The 23,136-nt window shown below is 44.6% G+C and overlaps 1 protein-coding gene and 1 pseudogene across 2 annotated transcripts; one reads left to right on the top strand and one right to left on the bottom strand.

The window, feature by feature from the left end:
• The first annotated feature begins 4,938 nt into the window (after window positions 1–4,938).
• LOC120662753 (basic salivary proline-rich protein 4-like) lies at window positions 4,939–5,349 on the top strand. The gene has a single exon (XM_039941833.1). The coding sequence runs from the start codon at window positions 4,939–4,941 to the stop codon at window positions 5,347–5,349; it is 411 nt and encodes a 136-aa protein (XP_039797767.1).
• A 3,310-nt stretch (window positions 5,350–8,659) lies between these two features.
• On the bottom strand, window positions 8,660–23,056 carry LOC120661174 (annotated as a pseudogene). Its single transcript, XR_005669817.1, has 30 exons — window positions 22,997–23,056; window positions 22,850–22,906; window positions 20,797–20,893; window positions 20,633–20,701; window positions 20,253–20,345; window positions 20,039–20,162; window positions 19,553–19,622; window positions 19,393–19,434; window positions 19,136–19,264; window positions 18,946–19,053; window positions 18,758–18,800; window positions 18,646–18,687; window positions 18,314–18,438; window positions 18,139–18,151; window positions 17,966–18,036; window positions 17,756–17,860; window positions 17,527–17,677; window positions 16,583–16,668; window positions 16,399–16,453; window positions 16,123–16,292; window positions 15,906–16,025; window positions 15,735–15,757; window positions 13,634–13,816; window positions 13,258–13,384; window positions 12,726–13,098; window positions 12,567–12,625; window positions 11,636–11,672; window positions 11,140–11,501; window positions 10,370–10,473; window positions 8,660–8,918 (listed from the first exon to the last, which is right to left on the bottom strand). The product of XR_005669817.1 is annotated as a meiosis-specific protein PAIR2-like (transcript).
• Window positions 23,057–23,136: the final 80 nt, after the last annotated feature.

The following is a 23,136-nucleotide window of genomic DNA, read 5'->3' as shown; positions in this document are numbered from 1 at the left end:
AGGGGCAATGAATGGCGGGGCCCGCGGCGGCACCAGGGGCATGTTCATCCTTTAACACCAGCATGGAACCCTTGCGCTTGCCTGCAATTATTGGGGGAGGGAGGGGTTGGTTTGGCTCGGTTGCTTTGCCTTGCCTTGCCTTGTCTTGGCCGGGGAGCTGGAGGAGGGGAGAGCAGATGGGAGCATTACTCTTCTTGGCTTCATGTTAGCAAGGTTTGGTGAGTGGGGGAGAGGAGGTTATCAGTTTACCAGGGTGAGGAGCTGCAGTATAGAGTAGTGATGTTTTTTCTTTCTTTCTTTCTTATAAACAACAGTAAAACTTTTCTTCCTCCAAAAAAAAACAACAGCAGCAGTGAAGCTCTTTCTGTGCTTCCACTGGGGATCATTGTGAGTTGTGACTGCTGTTGTCTGAGGTTTCTTATTACTACAACAGTAAATTTTTTCACTGTGCTTCCACTGGGGATTGTTATTGCCGTTGTCTACCGAGGTGTACAGGCTATTTTTGTGTTTGATGCTCCTGTTGAGCATGATGGCACTAGGTTACTATGCCGGAATAGTCTCGAGAGTTGGATGGTTGCATTGTTTGAAACGTGGAGTAAACATTAGTTTCCTCGGAGGAAATAGCTATGCTTTTTGTTGGACTGTTGAACATTATTGCTCTTTTCAAGGGAGAAACACATTATTGCTAAAATAATTAGGATGTTGCTCTCTCTCTCTCTCTCTCCAGCAGTGAATAATTGTACTCTAATGAACTGATGCATAGAAAGCCCAAAAAAAAGGATCCATTGTTTTACTGGACTAATGAAATCCATGTCGCTTCAGTTTTAAATGCAGGATTTGTCACATGGATCGATCCATTTCGTATTGAAGCTAGAAAAAAAAAAACCCAAAATTAAAATGAGATTAATGCACGTCTTTAAAAGTTCCATGTATTCCATATTTGACTAATGTGAATCTCGTTTAAAACAAGTTTTAGTTTCACTATTGTGTGAAGTTGCAAGCATAATTTTATTAGGTTGTATAAGTAATTGTTCGGCCAATCTGGTGGCGTCCTTAATAGTTAATATGCCTCTTGGTGTCCCTAAGAGCTAGTTTTTCATGTGCTTGATGTCCAAACATTATTCTATGAAACATATCTGCATCGACATGAGATATTCAATTGCCTCTGACGCTTCTCCCCTTGTCAGGGACAAGTACAGTTAGCAAATACCTTATCCACAGAGCTCACAAAACCAACAACATGGGTAGACCACACAATCTGACGCCATGAATAAAAAAACTCCCTGAGAAAACTTGGACTGGAACACTAGTTTAATAATGGTCTTGTTTGGTTTGGTGCTACAATTCTAGCGCTACAAGAGAATTTTTTCCGCATGAAAGACTCAATGAAGTCTATTTGCAAAATACTTTTTAGAGATGGGTGTAACTTTTCGTGACGAATCTAATGACATTAATTAATCGCTGATTTGCTACAGTACCATCCTCTAATCGCGCGGTCAAATGTCTCATTAGATTCTTCAGGGTCACTAGCGCGGGGGTTCTGAAGTTGGTTTTGTAAACTGTCTTTATTTAACACCGTAATTAGCGGTCAAATTATCACTATTCACTGACACGCTGCAAACCAAACGGGACCGATGTACTTCAGCTTCCCCAAATCCAAGATTCATGCATGTTCCAACTGCATCTCTACAGATCCCTGGTCCAGTTTTTTTTCTTAAAAAAAGAGAGAGTTGGTTCGTGGTCCATTTCTCCATCACAAGTACAATTTTCTATCAATCATATACAAACCATCTGCTTGTTGCTTGCACATTGTCGCCACATGTGGCACCACGCCTTCCTGAGAATGTGGTGTACGCACTGAAAAAAAAAAAGGTTTTTGTGGGTGCATGGGGAGATATGTTGAGAAGGGAATCTGTATGTGGCAGCCTGATTTGCGGCCTCAGGGCATGGGGCTGGTTGGTTGGTTTGTTTGTTTGTTCCTTTTGGTGTGTGGACTTGTTGTGTGCGTAGGATCAACGGCTCTATAAAAGGAAAAGGATGCAAGGATGATAGGTGAAAGATTGCACCACCATGATAGGGCACCTCCTTGTGCCCTTCATTACTCTGCAAAACATGCAGGAAATAATTGGTCATATGATGTTCCCTTCTTTGCCATTCTCTGTTGCTTTAGCTCTAGTCAACCTTGTGCATAACTAGTATTAAAACAGTCTTGTGTTGTGCCACAATAGCATGCTGTTCTAAAAAAGGGCATTGAGTGTTCCTAAAGTGTTGTGGGTTACTGGATAAGGAAGCCACACCTGATTCAACTGTACCTCAGGATATGCACGGCTTTGGGCACCATCAATTATTTATGATCCCCTGTAATGGATTCCTCTGCCGTTTCCACATTATCTTCAACACAATTCCCACATCCACCAGCGTTGTGGACTGCCCCAGCTCGCCCCCCTTTCCGTTTCCGTCGAGCGATGGCTGCAATTCGAGCGAAACCGATTTGATGTCCCTAAGGACGGCGGGGTAGACGAGCCAGCAAGGTGTGTAGTAGGGCAGCCACACTGCAAGAGGACAGGTTTTTATGAAGAAGAAAGGGGCATGGTGGTCATTTCGTCCTTAGAAATTTCAAGATTTATTTCCTCGTAATAACCCACAAAATATGATCAAGGTTTTTAGTTTTTACGATTTTTTTTTGGAATTGTAGCATATGTTGCGTAGGCATGCAAATCAGCCCCCACTGCAAGTTAACCGTCTGCTTTTGTGAGGCTTGAAACACGAGTCCTTATTACCATGTCAACAATGTGAAAGTGAACCCATGCATCAATCGGTTTCCTGCCAACCAAACAAGAGGCCGTGCATGTTTCACACAAGTCTTTCACACTTGACAAAAACGTCGACCTCTTCCCGACGACCACCCCATGGATTTCGATGCATGTTCTTGACGTGCTCAAGTACCATACGGTTGCTATCTCGCACGTCTTTGACCTGGCCAAAGCCGCCAAACACAACAAGTACAGCAGCGTGAAGTAAAACATGGCCTGCAACAGAGCTCATGCATGCAGTGGTCTGGTGGATTGTCAGTCAGGTCACCTGATCGTGAGCAAAGCTATTAGCCAAGCGAGCCGTGACCACAGACGCGTAGTTGTGCTAGCACACGTACGGATATGATCGCCATGCATGCGTGTGAAGAAGCTAATGCGCAGCTGATGCTGACCGTCGATCGAGGCATGAACGTGCTCTCGTCAACTGCGAACTGTTGGACAGTCAGTTTCTTGCTGTTGGTGAAGGTGTTGTGACTGTAAGCACCGCGAGAAGTGCAAGCAACTTAAATTAACAGGCAGGATCAACGCAGTTGTTATACGAAAAAAGGGGCACTGATGAACAATGACCGTACAAATCAATACAGTAACACTTTGACGAAACAGAAATCGCCTCTGTTAATACACGTACGGTTGGTGCCGGTTCAGAGCCGTGAGCAACATTCAGAACAGTGGAAGCTGGTGAAAGCACCAGCCTCGCATCACAAGTAACTTGCCCTTCCTCGCTTGAGAGATCAGTGGCACCTAGCGATCTTGTTCCATAACTGTCCGATGAGCGGGGTCGTCATGACTTCACCGAATCCTACCCGCGCCCAAAAATGTGGAAGGTTTTCTCTGCAAGCACCATTCAATGATCCCATCCTGACTAGTAACCAACATGAGATCATCGACAAGCCTTGCGATTAACTTCCTGTGCGCAATCTCTCGACATTACTGGACAGAAAAATCCGGAGTGAAAAAAAGAAGCACTGTATTGTTACTGTACAGGTAAAAGGGAAAGGCCCACTTACTGGTGGCAGTAATTGTTGAACAGAAATCCCAGGGCGGCAGCAGCTGCTGCAGCAGCCAGTCGTTCATCTTCCCTGGCGCGAGTGGTAACAGTAATCAGAAAAGCATGGCGGCCGCAGCTACGCCCGGTAGGAGCGGAGCTATGCTATGCCAGCATTACGAGTGGAGCGAGAGGTGGTGCGAGGAGACGGAGGAGGAGAAGGCGAGTGGGATCCCGACTCTTTTTCGCGACCGTGCCTAAGCACGTTTTTCATTAAAAAAACAATTACAGACACAATCTTGTTGCGGCCAAACAGGACTTGGACCACACAAGAACACAAAAGACTAACAAAAAAGAAAAACTGAAGAAAAAATACAGACAAACTCACAAACAGTCACATACAGCAGAAGAACACACAGAGGGGGAGGACACTCCAAACAAACCACCAAAACAAAGGCCACCCGAGGAGCTGGATCAAAAAACTGTCGCCAACACGAAGCAGAAGATGGTGGCGAAGCATCCACCGAAAAGCACGACCATAGCGGCAAAGCCTAGAGGAATGGCGGCAAAGCATCCGCCAAGCTCGAAGTAACGATAGGTGGCAAAGCATCCACCAAGCAACACGATCACGGTGGCAAAGCATCCACCAAAGTACGGCAGCAACGCATCCGCCAACGATCCACCATCTGCAAGCAAAAGCAGACATCGCAACAGGGCGGCAAAGCATCCGCCACAAACCTATGCTTCCAAGACGACAGTGCATAAATCAGAGCGAGGCAGGTACAGGGGAAGGTGACCAGCCATAGTGGGCACAGCGGAGGAAGGAGCGGACGAATGATGCCTCCAAGAAGGATAACGGCGCCCGAAGGCAAAGGCTTTCGCCTCAGCTCCACCCCAGAGCACCCACCCCAGTGACGATGACCCACCACAAGGCGCGCCGAAATGATGGAGACCACAGCGAAGAGGCGGAAGGACGACGTTTCCCAGGGCAACACAACAACACCTCCAGCGAGGGGAACGACGCCCGCAAGTGCCGTCGTTGTTGGCCCAGCACAGTACTAGGCAGAGCTTTCGCCCAAGATCCTAGGAACTAGACGAACGCCGCCCGCCACAAGCGTCCACCAACGGCAGCGCCAACAGATGGCGCCCCCACCGGCAGAGGAACCCCCACGACCCACGGCGACCACGGGCAGCAACAAAGGGAAGGGAAACCCCAACCCGTGGCCATGGGAAGGGGATCCCCAGGCCCGGAGGCCACCACGACGAGAAGGGGCGGCCCGACGGACGAAGGCGCGCGGGATGCAACCACCCGAGACGAGCGGCGATGGCCACGGCCCCGGAGCGGCACCGGCGGCGGCGAGGCCACCCGAAGTCATAGGTGGCCGCGACACCGAGACGGCCGCGACGCCGCGGCGCCCAGGCCGGCAGGAGGCGGGGGAGGGAGCAATCCAGCCAGAAATGGCTAGATCCGGCCCGGCGGACCCCGGATCCGACCCCGGCAGCCGGCGACAAGTCGACGTCAAGGGCAAGCTTGGGGACCAGGAGGAGTGAGGCGGGGGAGGAGGAAGGGAAGAGGGAGGGCGGCGGCCACCAGGGGCGTCCCGGGGAGGAGAGTTTGCCGGCAGTGCGGATCGCCCCCGAGTCGCCAAGAGGAGCGACGCGGGGGAGGGGGGATTCCTCTATGGGTAGTTGGATTTTTTTTTGAAGCACTCAGAAGTACTGGGGAGTCATGTAAAATTTTTGGACGTCCACGCTGACCAGACTCAGCACAGTTGAGACTGTCTGAGAAGTCTCAAAACACGTCGTACAGAAATTTACGCACACCACTACACACGCACACACACCAGCACACACTCACGCCCCACTGTACCCAGGTGCGGGACGGGGTTCGAACCCCCGCCGGTAAGCTCCCATGCTTGAGAGTTACCACTGTGGGCCTCCCAATGGGCAGTTGGATTGCTTCCTACTGTGCAGGAGACAGACGGCTCCTGTTGGCCTTTATTGTGCCCACCCATCCATCCGTCCATCGGTGGTGGAGCAGGACCACACGCCCAGCAGAACGATCGACTAGGGGCTTGTTGTAAAAATTTCTGGAACTTTGAAATTGTAGTACTTTTGTTTTTATTTAGTAATTATTATTTAATTATGAATTAATTAGATTAAAAAAATTCGTCTCACAAATTACAAACAAACTATATAATTAATTATTTTTGAAATTTTAGATGCCACTCTAGCTGCTGCTGCTACGTGTGCTACGTCTAGTGGACGACGATGATACCTGCCAACTTGTGCTTGCTCCGCCTGCGTGTGAGTGCGAGAGGAGAGAGAAAATCGAGAAGGATCACGGCGCAACTGCCACGTCCTCGTCCCCGAGCGAGCAGGAGGCGCCTAGGGCAGCGTTTAGTTATCGAACTTCTGAGCCAACTTGTGTTTGCAAAGTAGCTGTCAAATCAAACTTTCAAACATATGTATGGAATATTAAATGTAGTTGAAAAAATAATTAATTATATAATTTAACTAATTCATACGAGATGAATCTAATGATATTAATTAATCCATAATTAAATATTAATTATCAAGTAACAACAAAATATGCTATAGTATCTAAATTAAAACTTTTTCACCAACTAAACACCCCGCGAGACGACGCTGCGGGCGAGCAAGGTGCGCTCTGCTCTCCACGTCTCGCCGCCGCCCGTGCGAGTTCCGTGCCGCGCCCGCCCTCTTGTTTTCCAGGCACGCCACGGCGTTCACACAACGGAACCCTTCCGCACGAACGAGACATGGCAGCCTCTCCTTCCTAGTTCTCCCCGAACCCTCGCCGCGGGGCCCTCGCGCCAGCGGCACGCCAGCCGAAAACGCCAAGCAGAGCACACCACCACCTTTTCCACCCCTGCTCTTGCCGCGGCCAGGCCCAGCGGGCGACGGCGACCGGAATCGACGGCTCGGTACTCGCGTTACGATCGGGACAGGGGGGGGGGGTATGGGGGGTATCTGTATGACTGTATCCAGCGCCGCCGTCGCCGTCGCCCTCTGGTCAGGCTACAGGGAGCGGATCGGAGGTTCGATTCGGATCCCCCTCTGCCCCGCCGCGTGCGTGCGCGTGCGGGGCGAGAGCCTGGCGCTGGCCGCGGGGCTCGGCTCGGCGTCTCGGCCCCGGAACAGTGCGCGCGAGCGCGACGGCTCGGGCGGGGTCGCTGTCGGGGCACACTGCGCGCTTTGAAACCGGCGTGCCGCGCCCGGCGGAAGACGACGACGCGGCCACCGCCAGCGGCCCGCCCGTGTGTGGATCGGGATCGCCATCACCAACTGGTGGTTGTTGCTCTTCAAGCCTTCGAGGGCGGCCTCAAGGGTTACGGCCTTCATGTACTCTAGCGATTTTATTAACGAAACCTCTGCAAAATTGATGGCCTTGTCAAGTCTGCGTAGCTGGGAGCAACACACGCCAGCATGATTTTTCTTTTCGGTTCGGATGCTTTTGTGAACTACTAGAGCTGATAATTTCTTATGTCTTTTTTATTCTCTCTCTCACACACACATTTATTTAAGAAAAAAATCTCCTTTTCTTATCTTGCTTTCCCTGTAGCGTCTTCTAGCTAGGGTCACATGTGTATGCGCCAGAGATTGCACGCTGACTCACTGCCGCGCGCCTGTGCCGCTGTGCGTGCTGCTGGTAAGCCCTCGCAACGAGACAAGGGGCGGCGATTTACCCTACCGTGCCGACAGCCGAGCCTGTCTGCCCTTTGGGAGTTCAAGTTGCCAGCATCCCTGACAGCGCCATGTAACTATTTTTATTTACCGTGGCCTTGTTTGTTTTCACCACGCTATTCCATTCTACGAATTTTTTTTACATGCATGATATACTAAATAAAATCTATTTGCAAAACATTTTCAGGAATATGTGTAATTTTTCGCGACGAATCTAACGATAGTAATTAGTCGATAATTGCTACAATGATGCTACAGTAACCGTCCTCTAATCGCACAGTCAAAGACCTCATTAGATTCTTCAGGATCACTAGTGCGAGAGTTCTAAAGTTGGTTTTATAAACTGATTTTGTTTGACATCGTAATTAACGGTCAAACTATCATTATTCACTGTCACGCTGCTGCAAACCAAACAGGCCCGTATACCGACCGGCGGACTTCGGATGCTGAGCAGCATGACATCACGCAAAAAGAAAAAGAAAAAAAGGGCACTCACGTCGTGCTGCCTCTCGTCCGGTCAAAAAGGATGCTGAGCAGCATGACATCACGCAAAAAGAAAAAGAACAAAAAGGCACTCACGTCGTGCTGCCTCTCGTCCGGTCAAAAAGGCTAAGGCCGTGTCTAGTTCACGAAGGTGTAAATGCAAATTTTTTTTTGCGAAAGAATCTTCGAAGTACTAAATGAAGTCTATTTTCAAAACTTTTGTACAGATGGGTTGTAAATCGCGAGACGAATCTAATGATGCTAATTAATTCATGGCTAATTAATAATTAGTGAATGGTTACTGTAGCACTACTGTTGCAAATCATGAATTAAATAAGCTCATTAGATTCGTCTCGTGATTTACAGTCCATCCATGCAAAAAAATTTGTAAATAGACTTCATTTAGTCCTTCAAATTTGCAAAATTCCTTCACAAAATTTTGCGTTTTTGCTTTTACAGGGTGGCCTAAGGTTCAGTTGCGATCAATGATGACCTCACCCGGGGGGGGGGGGGAAACATTTGACCGCGTGGCAGAATCGCGCCACCACAAGTCAATTAAGCCACGTGTGATTGCTCAGGTAAAAAAACTGCTCAATGCACGGGAGTCAAATGCAGGAAGGGCCCATCAGCCACATTGTCGGACACAACGCACCGAGCCGCTCCCTGACCAGACCAGCTAGCATCATGCAGAAAAACTCCTCACATTCATCAGAGTCACCGGACGAACAGCTTCACGCCGCGAAATACCACCACCAGCGTGGTGAGTAAAGTACTCGTACTTGTCAAAACACTCGGCATGGTATTCCGCGTATTGGCAGCGCCCATAAATGAGCTTTCCCAGACACGAGCTGACAGGGAAACCAATCGGGCTGCGCCCTAGGGGACGCCCTTCTACAGCTGCAGAGACATCTGCGCGGCGCGACCTCCATCTGCAGGAGCCAAACAGTGAGCAGAGAGAGAGAGTCAGGAACAGCTGCCCTACATAGTGCTTCAGAGGGTCTGTTTGGTTTGCTACGATGAGTAGCCCACACGATTCCCGAGAAAAAATCTCACATGCATGAAGTACTAAACGAAGTTTATTTGCAAAACCTTTTCACGACGAATCTAATGACAGTAATTAATTGATGATTGGCTACAATGATGCTACAGTACCATCCTCTAATCGTGCGTCAAAGGCCTTATTAGGTTCGTCTCGCGAAGTAGCGCAGGGTTGTGGAGTTAGTTTTATAAATTACCTTTATTTAGTAACCCAAATTATTGGTCAAAATTTTTGTGCTACTTATACTACGAAGAACCAAACAGGGGCAGAGAAATAAAAAGATCCAAGACGGCGCGCAATCATTCCACGACTCCTGCAGCTAGTCGTGCGTTTAGTTCCCAAAAACAAAAAATTTTGGGTGTCCCATCAATGTTTGACCAGATGTCAGGAGGGCTTTTCGAACACTAATTAAAAAACTAATTTCAGAACTCACTTGGAAACCGCAAGACGAATCTTTTGAGGCCTTTGACCGCATCATTAGCACATGTGGGTTACTGTAGCACTTATGGCTAATCATGCCCTAATTAGGCTCAAAAGATTCGTCTCGTCGTGTACATCCAAACTGTGTAATTAGTTTTATTATTTAATTACATTTAGTGCTTCATACATGTGTTTCAAAGGGGAGTGAAAATTTTTGGGAACTAAACGCCCCCCCCCCCCAAATATCATCACATTGATTGCTGGCGACATTGAATTGTGCGATCAAGGTGTGTTTAGCTGGTAAAAAGGGTCACATCGGATACTGTAGCATATTGTAGCATTTTCGTTTATTTGTGGTAAATATTGTCCTACCATAGACTAACTAGGCTCAAAAGATTCGTCTCGCAATTCGTCTCGCAACGTACATCAAAACTACACAATTAATTTTTTATTTACCTACAGGCTGTGTTCACTTCCCCCAACTCCAAACTTTCCAAACTTTCCATCACATCGAAATCACATCGAAACATTAAATATAGCAAATGACACATGCATGGAGTACTAAATGTAGGTAAATAAAAAAACTAATTGCATAGTTTTGATGTACGTTGCGAGACGAATCTTTTGAGCATAATTAGCCTATGATAGGACAATATTTACCATAAACAAACGAAAAATACTACAGTACACTACTACAGTATCCGATGTAACCCTTTTCACCCGCTTTTCGCGGATCAAGCGGATCTAAACACAGCCCAAAAGTTGCTGTGATGTTTCTATTGACGGAAAGCTGAGACAGCAGGGTTGGTCTGCTAATGGCAAGTGTAGATTTCTGGAACAGTGCGTGCGATAATTTGGCAAGCCTTAAATGTGCACGCTAGAGCTTTCGATACTCTTTTACCAGTGTGAAAAGGCTCGTACCTGTACCATAAACGTCTGGCGATGGTACACGGTACATCTGTTTACTGTTCCAGATGACTGCCAAGCTGCTCAGCATTGTCAGAAGCTTTATCAACGCCTGCACGCTGCAAGACAGCAAGAGGAAAGACAAACATGTGTGTTTATAAATACATTCAACTGAATAATCAAAATTCAGAAATGCAGCATCTAAGTAAACGTAAAAACTATGGGATATGTATCGTGGAGGCTGGCATTCTTATGGTTCTGGGAAAAACAGTAAGAGGGTAAAATGATCACAAGAACCATCTTGATTTAACACGCTCTGTTTTCCTCATTAACTCAGTATGGAAACAGCTATATGTAGCTGCAGATAGCCTTCTAGCTTATGCTCACACGATCGAGCCTCCTTTTCAAAATGCCTTATAACATAGCCTAGGTGGAATGGCAGATCTAACTAAATACTTTGGTACAGAAGCGCATGATTAAAATATTTGGCAAGTCATACTTTTGCAACACGCACAAAGCTGAAAACTAACATGATGAGTACTGTATGTCCCTTCCATGTAACTTAATACCAAAAACAAATTACTCGTAAACAGCTCAAGCGACTTGAGTACAGTGCAGATTGTAACTTAATACCAAAGAAAGGAAATGACAATAAAGCCAGCTGTAAGCAGGGCAACTTATATGGTACCATTGTTGAAATAGATGAGAAATGACAGTCTGAAACTGTTTGCAGCTAGTGTTGAGGTGAAGTTAAATATGAAAAAAAAATGAAAAATCACATTTACCATCCGTTTGCTGATGTATGGTTTTATCTCCAAGGATAACTCATGGTTGCTCTTTGTGTCATGAAGTTTGCGGTTCTTCTCAAAACCTTTCCTCGATTCCTTTCTGGTCCCAGATTGCCAGACACCACCAAAATTAGGTAGCCAACTAGAATCAGATGTTTCTGGAACAATTTCGCCTCGCTTCTCCATGTCCATTTCAGCTCTTCTTCTTTCTGCCCATGCAGCACCAATACGCTTTGGGTTGAGTTTCCTTGATTTCCCTTTCCCAGGAGGACCACAGCTTCTGAGTAACAAATTATTTGGATCATGCTCATTTGCTTTTAACCAAGGAGGAGCACCAGTATGCACATTTGCTTTTGGGCCTATATAGAAATGATGTTGTTTCAGAATTCTGAGAAGGGCAAAAAAAAGAGAGAGAATCCCCACAGGTGCCAGCAAAGACTAGTGTTTGTCAAAAATTACAACACAAGAATATAAAAGCAAATGCATCCCATACCAATGCTCAAATTCCCTCCAGGGTGATTTTGTTGGACCTGCGAAGGTAAAATCTGTGCATCAAACAAGCACACCAATTATGCATACATGCGGAATAAACGAGAGAGAGAGAGAGAAAAAACAGAGCATTAGACACATGTACTTCTGTATTGAATATTGCATGCATAATATGCTTTTCTTAATATACAAGAACTTCAAAGAACTAACAAGAGAAAACTTTTTCTTTGTAGAAGCATATGATTATCATTCTGTTTAAACTACAAAACCACAATCCAGTGCATGTTTTGCTAACATATTGATAGCATTTACAATGGCCACATGTGGAACATGAATGTAGTGGACCAACTACGGATCATATAGCCAATCCATGGGCCAACGGAGATTGTAACCTGTTACTTGGGAAGGTAAAAAGATGTTTTCAAATAGGGGGAACAGTGCAAGAAAATAAACAAGGCAACAAGTTCAAACAGAAACGGAAAAGCATTTGTGTGCTGTTCTCCAATGTATTGTGATTTTGTGAAGAAAAATATAAACTACACACATAAAATCCAATAATGTGGTTATGTGAAAAAAAAACACACACACTACAACGGTAACTAACTGATCTAAATAAAACAAAAAACAAAAAATAAACATAAATTAGATGCTAAGTCATTGGCTAAAACTGCTTCAAATTCTGTGACAAATTCCCTTTGTTTAGCTTTCCTGCCATTGAGGTTCGATATACTTTAATGGTGCAAGCTCCTGCGGTACAACATTTAAGAAGCATACCTTTCTTTTGTGCAAGTGAAATGCATATTATCAATTGCTAACAGTATTTCGAATATCAGAGCCATGATAATATTGAAGCATCACATCATTTATTGTCATTTTTTTCACTGGATTTTGTGCTACTTGTTGCATTGACAAGTGCGTGCGCACTACAGACTTACATGTGCATCACAAGAAATCGATGGGCTTCGTCCATTTCCAAGGATAGTAGATTGTTGACCTACAAAAGGAAATAAAATTATCCAAATATGAACCAAGAAATATAATCACAGAAAATAGAAGCATTGGTGGCGGTACAGTAATTTGACGCTTGTTCTTACCTTTCATTTCAGTACTGTGAAAACAATTTGTAGACAGCACAGCCTGCTGTTCATGTGTTCTGGCCGATCCCCAAGGTGTGATGGGTAGTCCAACAGTTCCATATGGAGCAGAATAAGAAACACTTGCAGAAGCAAAAGCTCCATGACACGCTGTACTAATAGGGTGGTATGCCCCATTGGTAGGAATTTGTAAAGGCATAACAACAAAAGATGCAGTATTACTAAAAGATGGGATATTGGTTTCTGCACAACTATCCAAATTATCACAGGTAGATTCATTTTGGATATCTTTCATTGGCCCAAGGGATGGTCCAATCAGCCCTTCAGTCTCCGTCTTTGCTCCTTTGCTGAAGGATTCACAGCCTTTCTCCCACTGAAATTACAAAATTATGACAGATCAGCTTAGCACACACTGTAACATCTCATTCTGTCAGGTCAATTCACAAAAAAAAAAACAATCAACAGCATACCTAAATAGACCCTCTTACATAACTAGACTGAAAAATGAGGGCAATCAAAGCATATGACACACCTTAGCAAGCTCATCCTCTGAAATCCTAAGCGAATCCACCTGATCCATCCCTCCCCCATGCTTCCGCAGGAAATCCTTCACACCCTTCAGGTGCTCACCACTTGCCAGATGGTAAATCGCATCGCTACTGTAATGGAACAGAACCGAAGTTAATTCCGCCCCTAAAAATCCTTTGTCTACAGTGCTCAGGAAACCTAATTACGCATCCAACGCCCGCCGTACTGAGCCCCTTATCCTACTGTACGATGGTTCAGCCAACTAGTGCCCAAATGCATGTTCTATCGGGCAATTCCACGCTGCAATTGGAACCAGCTAGCACCTGTAAATCCAAACCGAAACCCTAGGTGTGCGGGGACGAGGAGTAGGTAGCGAGTACCAGGCGGAGCGGTCGTCGAGGTCGGTGGAGCAGAATGGGCACCAGAGGCGGGGCCGCGGCGGCTGGGAAGAGGGGGAGCCCTGGAGGAGGGCGCGGCGGAGGTCGGATAGCTTGGACCGGAAGCGGGTGAGCGTGGCGCCGAGTTTGTCCCGGTGCTTGCTGCCGTAGCGGTGGCGCCGTCCCAGGTCGTGGTGGTGGCGGCACAGCTCGCAGTACTCGAGCTCGGCGGCGGGCGGCTTCTTCGCCGGCTTCGGCGGCATCGCGGAGTCCCGGCGGCTCCCGCGTTTGTGCGCGAGAATGTTTGGGTTCCAGTCTTCCAGACGACGGGCGGGCGGAGCGCCGATCCAACCGGGCTCGGACGAGCCGAGTTGGGGCGGCCCTTGGGTTGGCACACGCAGAAGAACCGGCGCGCAAACAAGTGATTATTTTTCTTTCCCAGAGCACCGTACAAATTTCATGTGAATCTGAACAAAATCGTTCCGACGTTCGCATTATTTCACGGGGGGTACTTTTGTGGTATAGTGTGGTACAGATCTAAGAAATACGGAGCGGGTTCGTTGTACACACGGGGGTACTTTACATTGTCCTAAGAGCAACTCCAATAAATTAATCTGTCCCTTTCCTCTTTCTCATCGTATAGGGAAATCACATTTCTCAATTTCAACATATATGGAAGAAGTGCTCCAGCAGATTGATTTTCCTCTATTTCTATATGGAAAGGGAGATGTGATGTCTCCCCTTTCTATTGGGGATTGGAGAGAAATTATTGGGGATTGAGAAAAAATAAAAAGGAAAGGGAGATGGAAAATCAATCTGCTGGAGTAGGTTTTTTCAACATCAATCCCTTATATTGAGAAAAAGTGGAAAGGAAAAAGGGGAAAATCAATTTGTTGGAGTTGCTCTAAAAAAAAGATTTTTGTTTCAGTGCCGTGTGTGTTCATGAACACACCTCTTGCCAAAAACGTTCGAAAGCCCGTAAACATGAATTGATGCAATAAGCTTGGCATGGTTCTCTATAAATTCTACACCAATGGAGTAAAAACTGCAGCCATGACCGGCCGGTACAAAGCAGAGGATGATCTCGTATCGTTTACCCGATATGCTAGCAAAAATATGTTCAGGAGCTCTTAAGAATCCGCGGTGAAATTCTCCGGTAAAAGAAACTGTGGTGACTGGTGAGCGCTTGCTAAGCAAGGGTAGGAAGATTCTATCCCAAGATCCAAACGTACCATTGCCACCCAATCCACCACAACCCCAGCAACCAGGGACCCGGCCTACATCCCATTAACTCCAGCCTCCAGGAGGCGTGACCACAGCGCCGGCAATAACTGGGGTGCAGCCAACGGATCCCCCAAACGACTGAAATGAATCAATCATTCACGCACAACCGTAGCTCGAGCAGTTAGCACAGGTGTACCGCAACATAAGCACATGGGGCGAAATTAAGGCTTGGTCACGATCCACGGAGACCACCTACCGATCATCGGACATCAGTGCCACTACGCAGGAAAGGAGACGAGGGCATGGGCATCCAAGCCGGTCCCCTCCGGAAACTTTCGCAATACGGCAGGCAAGGAGAGGAGGCAGCGAGCTGCGAGCCGAGCCCTGTCCGCGTGAACAGTGCCCCCGTGGAAAGGCTTGTCGAAAAAGGGAAAGTCCAGTTGCGGTGTGATGTTAAATAGATCCAACAAACAAAAGCGGCCTCGACCAACCAAAGAGGATCTCCAACAATGTGTGACCACATCTCATTTATAAGTTCCAGCGGCGTGTTTGTCGCTGAGGAACAACAGCATAGCCAGGTCACAGTGGAACATAACTCAACATGGGCACTGAACTTGCTGGGGTGCTCTATCTGCACAGGTTTAAGAAACTGACTTGGGGTCTGAAGTTCTACGCCTGAACGACACACCAGAGGAACAAAACTCTACCTTGCGAAACATAGGGACTGAAATCTACAATCTACCGTGAGTGCTGTAGTTGCCTATCTGCAGAAGGGCCTGAACTCGGATCTGTACTTCGCCTGAACTACGAGGTTAGCTGAGCGTGTTACTTCCACAGTTCCACCCCACCTCACTGGGCCTGAGGCTTTTGGCGCTTGACATGCTGGAGTATCGGCTCCTTCACCTGCGGCATTTTCATGGGGGGTTACAATTCAGTGTTCATGATGTCATGCTGTAGCAGTGATGTGGGGTACAAGATGAACATGTCGATCTTGATAGGATTGAATTATCTGTGACGTGAGTTCATTTCAGAGAATAAATGCTGAGTTTACCATGCTAGCCTTCCTGGATCGCTTGTCCTGGGTAGATTGCATCTCACTACCAACAGTAAGGGACCTTTTGATTTTCTGTCCAAGCACTCCACTCTCCAGGGAACAAACAGGCACCGCCAGCTGCAAGAAAGTTTCAGACATACATTCAACTCAATGTTTGGGATCACCAATGCTCTAGGTTGTAACATTTTACTGGGAGACCAGGCTGTGGATATACCTCACGCGCACTTGTGGGAGTCCTGCTAGGATCCTTATCTATTGCCGAAGCTTCTTGCCCGCTCTGCATGGACACATTCTGCTGCAACTCTGGTAGCTCCCGGGTGCGGGTAAGATCAGATCCGATTGAGTGGAGGCAACCCATTGTGGAGCCATCTCTCATTTCATGGACTGTGAAAAGAGAATTTGGACACGTTTGAACAACATGATATCACTAGAGCAATGCAAAATTCATCATTGAAGTAGTGTGGAGATGCAGATTTCCTTTAGCACTTACCTTTCAGAAGTTCTTTGCGCTCGGACTCAGCACGCTCTGCATTGGTGTCAATGACCTGCACAATGTAACATATATTGACGACTAGTCCATGAACGCTGACTCTTTGGTAGAACAACGTTGCAAGGAGTTGTTGGAGCTGCTAGTGATATGAAAAAATCTTATTAGAGTATAGATGATACGTTACCATCTGTTCGCCATCATTGCCTTCCAGTATCTTTTTTATCTCAAGGAGCTTTCTGTTACTGGATTCGGAGTGAATGACTGCTTTGCCTACAGCATATCAGGTATTGCAAGTACAAATTAGACAACTGCATATGGGTATCTAAGTATGATAGCATGGTAGAATCACAAATTAGACAACTGTTTTTAGTTAATTACTCCCTTCATTACAAATCATAACATAGCGTATATCAAGCTATGCACCTAGAAAAACCAAAACGCCCCTATAATTGGGATGGAGGGAGTAATTTACTGTCAGTACATTGCATTTCAAAGCTGGGACTACAAAATGACAAGATCAGGCATCCTGAGTCATTAGCTTTTAACAAATCAGAATGCAACAATAAAACATGACCCAGAACTATAGCCCATTCAAACAGCCAAAATTCTTATAGTATGTATCCCTCCAAACAGGCCCTAAGTTCCATAAACAAGTATTAGTTTAGACAACATCCTCTCCTGACACAACATATATCCTACCTCAAGGAAATTCGTTCAGAAATTCTGCAAATGATGCAAGTAATTGTTGCCATGCACCAAACCAAGTAATTATTTGAGTTACAGTTGTCCTTTGAAGAAACAGGACTAAAGTAATATATTGATCAATATTAATTCATGAGTTCCAATGTCCTGTAACTCAAGTTACTTCCAACACGACATGTTAGACTACTAATTCAACAACATACTCCATTCTCCCCAAATTATTAGTCGTTTTGGGTTTCTAAATACATAGATTTTGCTATGCACCTAGACATAATATATATCTAGATGCATAACAAAAAGTATACACCTAGAAAAGCCAAAACGACTAATAATTTGAGACAGACGGAGTAATAGACAAACACCTGGAGATATACTAGAAAGTAATAAGGTGTTTCAGACTTGCTGTATATAAATTCAACTAATTACCCAGTCTTCGGTTGGCTGAATTGTTCACATATCCATCTTGCACCATTTTGTCGATTAACTTACGGACCGTATTCTGGCTGGCTTCCCCATCCAGCTTTCCTTGAAGTTTGCCTATTGTCACATAATCCATGGGAAGTGCATGATATAATGCCTGACAATATAATGTTGTATCAGATTTCAGCAGGTGGCAAGTGGCATACATAAGCAAAACTAGGTAGCGAATGTTAACCTTCATATATATCAAATCATCATTGTTCTATTTGGTTCCTTCAGTTGGTGATACATTTTGCATGATGACCTCTTTCTTTATATGAGGTGTTTTAGGGTCAACACTCTGAAATGTGAAAAATTCCAATACCTTGTTAGTAAAAAAATAGTATTAGCAAAAACTTGAAATAAAGTATAGCATATGATAAACAATGCACTTCATTAGGTTGACCTGGTTGATGGTATAACCATCTTTGCTTGCCCTGGATAGTACACCATCTTTAAGTAGCCTCTCCATGATATCTGAAAAGCCAACCATTAGTCTAGCAACTTAATACTTCAATGGGAGTAAAGAAGGAATGCCTGATTTTATTTCCTGCAAACAAAACCCTTTTCCTGCATTACCTTCAACCATTTCCTGCAAAATATCAACACGAGGTTGTCAAAAACAGGTCATACAACTCATGTAGTGTGTATGAAGACATGGGTTGATTTACATGTGCTGTACTGCAAAAAGTTTGTCACTTGCTTATAAATATAGCACAGAAAACGAATAATATACAGAACAGCAGCAAATTACCATGGATATGTCAGGGAAGTTAGAAAGGACATCTGAAACATTAATGGTTCCAATTTCTTTTGAGCATATCCACTCTTTTAATTGGGTTGTTAGCTCTTCCTCATGAGCAGCATCTTGAGTATCATCTGCGAACATTGAAAGTCAGAAGAGCAAATATGCATGGACAACAACTACTGTGAAACATATCAAATTCAGAAGTGACTAAGACACTTTTTTTTTAATAAAAGTGCCCAAGACATACAAATACACTACTTGATTAACAAAATCTGGCTTTGTAATTAGTGACAAATAAATCTATGCACTGGCACATGAAGTTACCAAACCAAATATACCTTCTGAAATAGTACCAGTACTCTGACCTTTGCATTTCCCATCTGTTAGAAAAACTGTATTAATTCCAGAAACAGCAAATGCCAAACAAAAAAAAAAGGGGGGGGGACTTACCATTAGGAGCTACAACGTAACGATTTGCCTCAGATGGACGAACCTAATACGATAAAAAAATTATGTCAAACAAAACTTAAGATAAAGGAACAGAAGTTAGAGACATGGGTACTTGAGTCCTTATGTTAGTAACACACTAGATCGCTAATTAAGGCCATTGCAAAAACAAATATAGCATCATGATTCACCTCAGTATCAGAAAAGTCACTATCTTGATCTGACTCATTATCCACACTCATGCCATCATCTCCACTGTTAACATTGTTGTCGTCACATGGATCAAGGACACTCTTAACCTGCACAAAAGGAAAAACCGTGAGAAATGTCACTTAATTCCAAAGTAAAAAGTCAAAGACCTGCTGTCTCATTTTCCTTTACCTTCAAAGCTAACACAAGGTGCTTGCTATTGACATTCCCCACTTCCATCTTCAAGGGGTTCTTATTCCATATATTAATAGCTTCATTTTCAGCACAACCCTTGAAGAAAGGAGGCTCGTAATCCTCAGGCTGATAATATGGGGGGAAACAGTATGCACTTCAGCCAACAAATTCAAGAAGAACAAGAGAATTTATTTCCTTATTTATTAAGATCAAAAGAACAAGGTTCTCTGCTGTGGTCAAATGAATAAACTCACTGTGACATCATCATAGTACAGTAGCTTCATTAGAATGGTTCGCTGCATACAAACAGACCACAGTTTCAGGTAAGCATAATATATTGCAAGTTTGTAAACAAATTAGGTAAGCATAATATATTGCACGTTTGTAAACAAATTACAGAATGCGAGAAGGTACCTTCTCTTGCATTGGGTCCAAGGTCCTCATAAGTGAAACCAGCGTTCTGATCATCTTACAAGCAGAGCTCCTGAATGGAAACCATGGTCATGTCAGGTTATGATCATCATAGATCACAACGCCAATTTCCCACCAAACAGGCACATTGGTTAAACAACCAGAATACCATAATTGATATTACAGGATGTATTAAAGCACCACAAGGATGATGACCTCAAACCTTCACTGCTAGAATTCTTTAGGGCAAGTAAAAAAAAACAATCTACGGCCCCAGACCCCCAGTTCCACATGAATTGAATGGGTATAATCTACTCAAGTTTTGGAAGAACTGTGTACTTCTAGCACAGCCAACAGATAGGGGTCTTACACCATGAAATGAAATCATAATACTAAATTGTTTCAAATCATAATAATGTGAATGCAACACTACTTTTGACAAGACTGCAACTTCATGCAAGAAAATCGGCATCCAATGTAAGAAAGTACCTCATCTGATCAGGAGTTACTTCTGAAGCATTTGAAGTAAATGTAGTGCTACCCTTTTTGCTCCCTGTACGACTCATGTTCATTGCAACTTCCTCAGTACTGGTGTTGGGGTAGCTAAATGAGACTGTAAGGAAACATCAGCACACAATAAGCAGAGGTGAGATACATGATCCCTAATCAAACCTGATATGCGATTACATGGGGCGAAACTTACAGGCGTACTCCTCAATCATCGGGCCATCTTCCTTCTCACAGATACAAAAGAGAAGGGTCTTGAGATATTTCTTTTGCAAAGCATCGTAGACACCTAAAATTTGATTCCAAAGTTGATCATATAAACGAATCAGGACAAATGGACAATAGTGTCACACATACAAATTCTGTTCCAAAACGAAATGCTCTAGAATACATAAAAGTACATTGATATTATTAATTCATTATTTTCTCATGTACCTAAGAAAAATAATGGTCAGGAATGTGTGTATCATGTAGATGTCCAAAACAAGGAAAATACAAAGACTTTTTCTAGAAGTAAACAAGACAGGTGGTAATCGTTAAACAGTGGTCACTGAATGAGATAAGGGTATGTTTCACCTTGCTCCATCCAATCAATCAGCCTCCTCGACTCGGCATCCATCGGCATCAGCTTCTTAATCTTCATCTCTGCAGCAATAAAAGGGTGTTTGAGGTAAAAAAAATTGACATCAGCTGTTGATTTTGGATATAGATGCTGGTTTGAAGTTATTGCCAATTCTGACCTAGTGCTGGAACTGACTTATCACTGAAGTATTTTTCATGGAATAGGCCTCTGATGTAGCTGATGTTGTATATGGCAATCCGAAGCAAATTCCTTGTCTGTTGGATAAAAGCAACTTGACTGTTATCAGAAATAGCGATACAAAAAAAAGGCTATGTCATGATTTCCCACACCAGATGATTGTTAAGACCCATTAACTCAGAGAATCCTTAAGGGAAATAAAAGAAAGAAAACATAAAGTGGACAATGTTCACCAAAAGAACACATCATCTTTCAGTAGTATAGCACAGATTGACAGTCAAACAACAGATTTCTTTTTCAAACAGACATGGACAGTATTAAACAATTCTCAAGAATATATAAAAGTGATTTAATGCACTGACTCCTTTACTACGAATGTTGTTTCAATGACTCAGATCATTGTGCAACTGCAGCTAATAGCATCACACATCCAGAATGCTATACAAAACGAGATCCGGCAATATAAAGGAAAACATTCCAGGCAAAATGTAACTAATCCCATATACCAAAAAGGTATAGGTGAACATAAACAAGAGTAATCTAAATGGAAATAAACCATACGGCATTTTTGAGTAAATAAGGTAGCAAACTTCTATACCAAACCAAGCATCACCAAACTAGGGAATTACTAATACAGCAGTTGTTGTGCGTATTCGTCATGATCCGATTGCCAAAAACATATAATCTGCTGTAGTACAATGAAGAATTGATATTACTGGAGCAAGCTAGGAAGGGCTTAATAAGCTCATATATTCCCACTGTTACAACATACAATTTAAACTCCTTAGAATGGCAAAATGCAACAACCAATTAGAAACTGTGGAAGAAGAGTTTAATGATCCCAAAAACTAATGCAAAAATATGTACTGCTTGGTTTGAACCCAAAGTAGAACCAAATTAAAATATGTACTGCTAGAAACACGAGCATTGGCACTGTCAAACTCAAATTCCAATAAAAGCAGTGTTGCTATTGAAAGCATATTTGGACATAAATGCATGTCCATTCCACGTGCAACTGTGCAAGTAGCAGTAAGATGAGGAAAAGGCTACTAACCATTAACCAAGCCTGCTCCTTAAAATCGCAGAAATGAACCATGATGGAAAACTAAAGCAGAACCTGAGTGTGTATTCAATTGGGTGACAATTTTTAGAGGCTCCTAATGAATTATTTGCAGCCCCTACAAGTGCTAATTTCTTTTAAAAAATGAAACAGCGAGAAAATACTGTATGCAAAATTGCAAATCAATCTGATAGGGGCGTACATATATGTATTGCGGCCTGATAAAGTCTAAACACACCGAGTCTAAGACGATTTACTGGCTCCCAATGCTGAGAGTCGACGAAATCAACCATAAAAGTAGGAGCTAGCAGTCCAAAACCGCAGAAATCAGACCACAAACAAGTAGGGGTTCCGCATGAGCTTTGGACAAAATCGAGAGGAGGGACATAGTAGCACCCTCTCCGGAGCGCTGCTTCCAAATCAGTGGAAAAATTCGAACAAGCAAGCAGCGTGAAAAACAAAAACGCCTACAAATCCATGTGTGCAGTGCAGTAACCAAGCAATATATGAGAACATCCAAAATTATCCGCACATTAGAGATTGCTTCGCGGAGAACAAGTGCGCAAACGCAATTTGATCGATCTAGAAGCTACTAACGCGTGCACGAACCGACTGAATTAGAACTATTGGAGTCAGAAATTAGCAGAGACCAGAGAGACCCCAAAACCCCACTTCTCAAGCACCAAGTGCGCTAGAATACGCACGCAAAACGGGTAAAAGCGAGACCAAATCCACCAAAACCCTCCGCGGATGCAAACAAACTCAAAACGCGAGCACGAGTGATGCTCGAATCGACCCCAATTTGGACCAGCAAGGAGCAAGCCCACGACGAAACCCTCGTATACGCCGATCGAAATTTCGGGAGAAAAACTCAACCCAACAACAACGATTCGATCGGCGGGAGCCGCCCGAACCCACTCGAATCGCACGGAATTGAAGCGGAGAAGGGCGAGGAAATGGGGAGGAGACTTACTACAAGCAGCGAATCCTGCTCCGTGATCTCCGCCTCCTTCGTCTTCTGAGCCATCACCTGCATAGGAGAGGCACAACCACGATCAAGGCGCACACAAGCTACGAGGGAAGGATGCGAAGCGAAGCATGAAGTGGATTGAGAGCTTACCATCTCGCCGGGTCTGAGTTGCGTGCGCGGCGCGCCTGTGCGCTGGGGGAGAGGGAGTGGGGGAGGAAGGCCGAAATGCCGAGGGGTTTTAGTTTGAGGGGGGTACTTATAGAGGAGCCGTGTTAATGAGCTGATGCTGA

Source organism: Panicum virgatum, chromosome 2N, assembly GCF_016808335.1.
Source record: "Panicum virgatum strain AP13 chromosome 2N, P.virgatum_v5, whole genome shotgun sequence".
Taxonomy (NCBI): domain Eukaryota; kingdom Viridiplantae; phylum Streptophyta; class Magnoliopsida; order Poales; family Poaceae; genus Panicum; species Panicum virgatum.
This window is presented reverse-complemented; position numbering and strand designations above follow the sequence as displayed.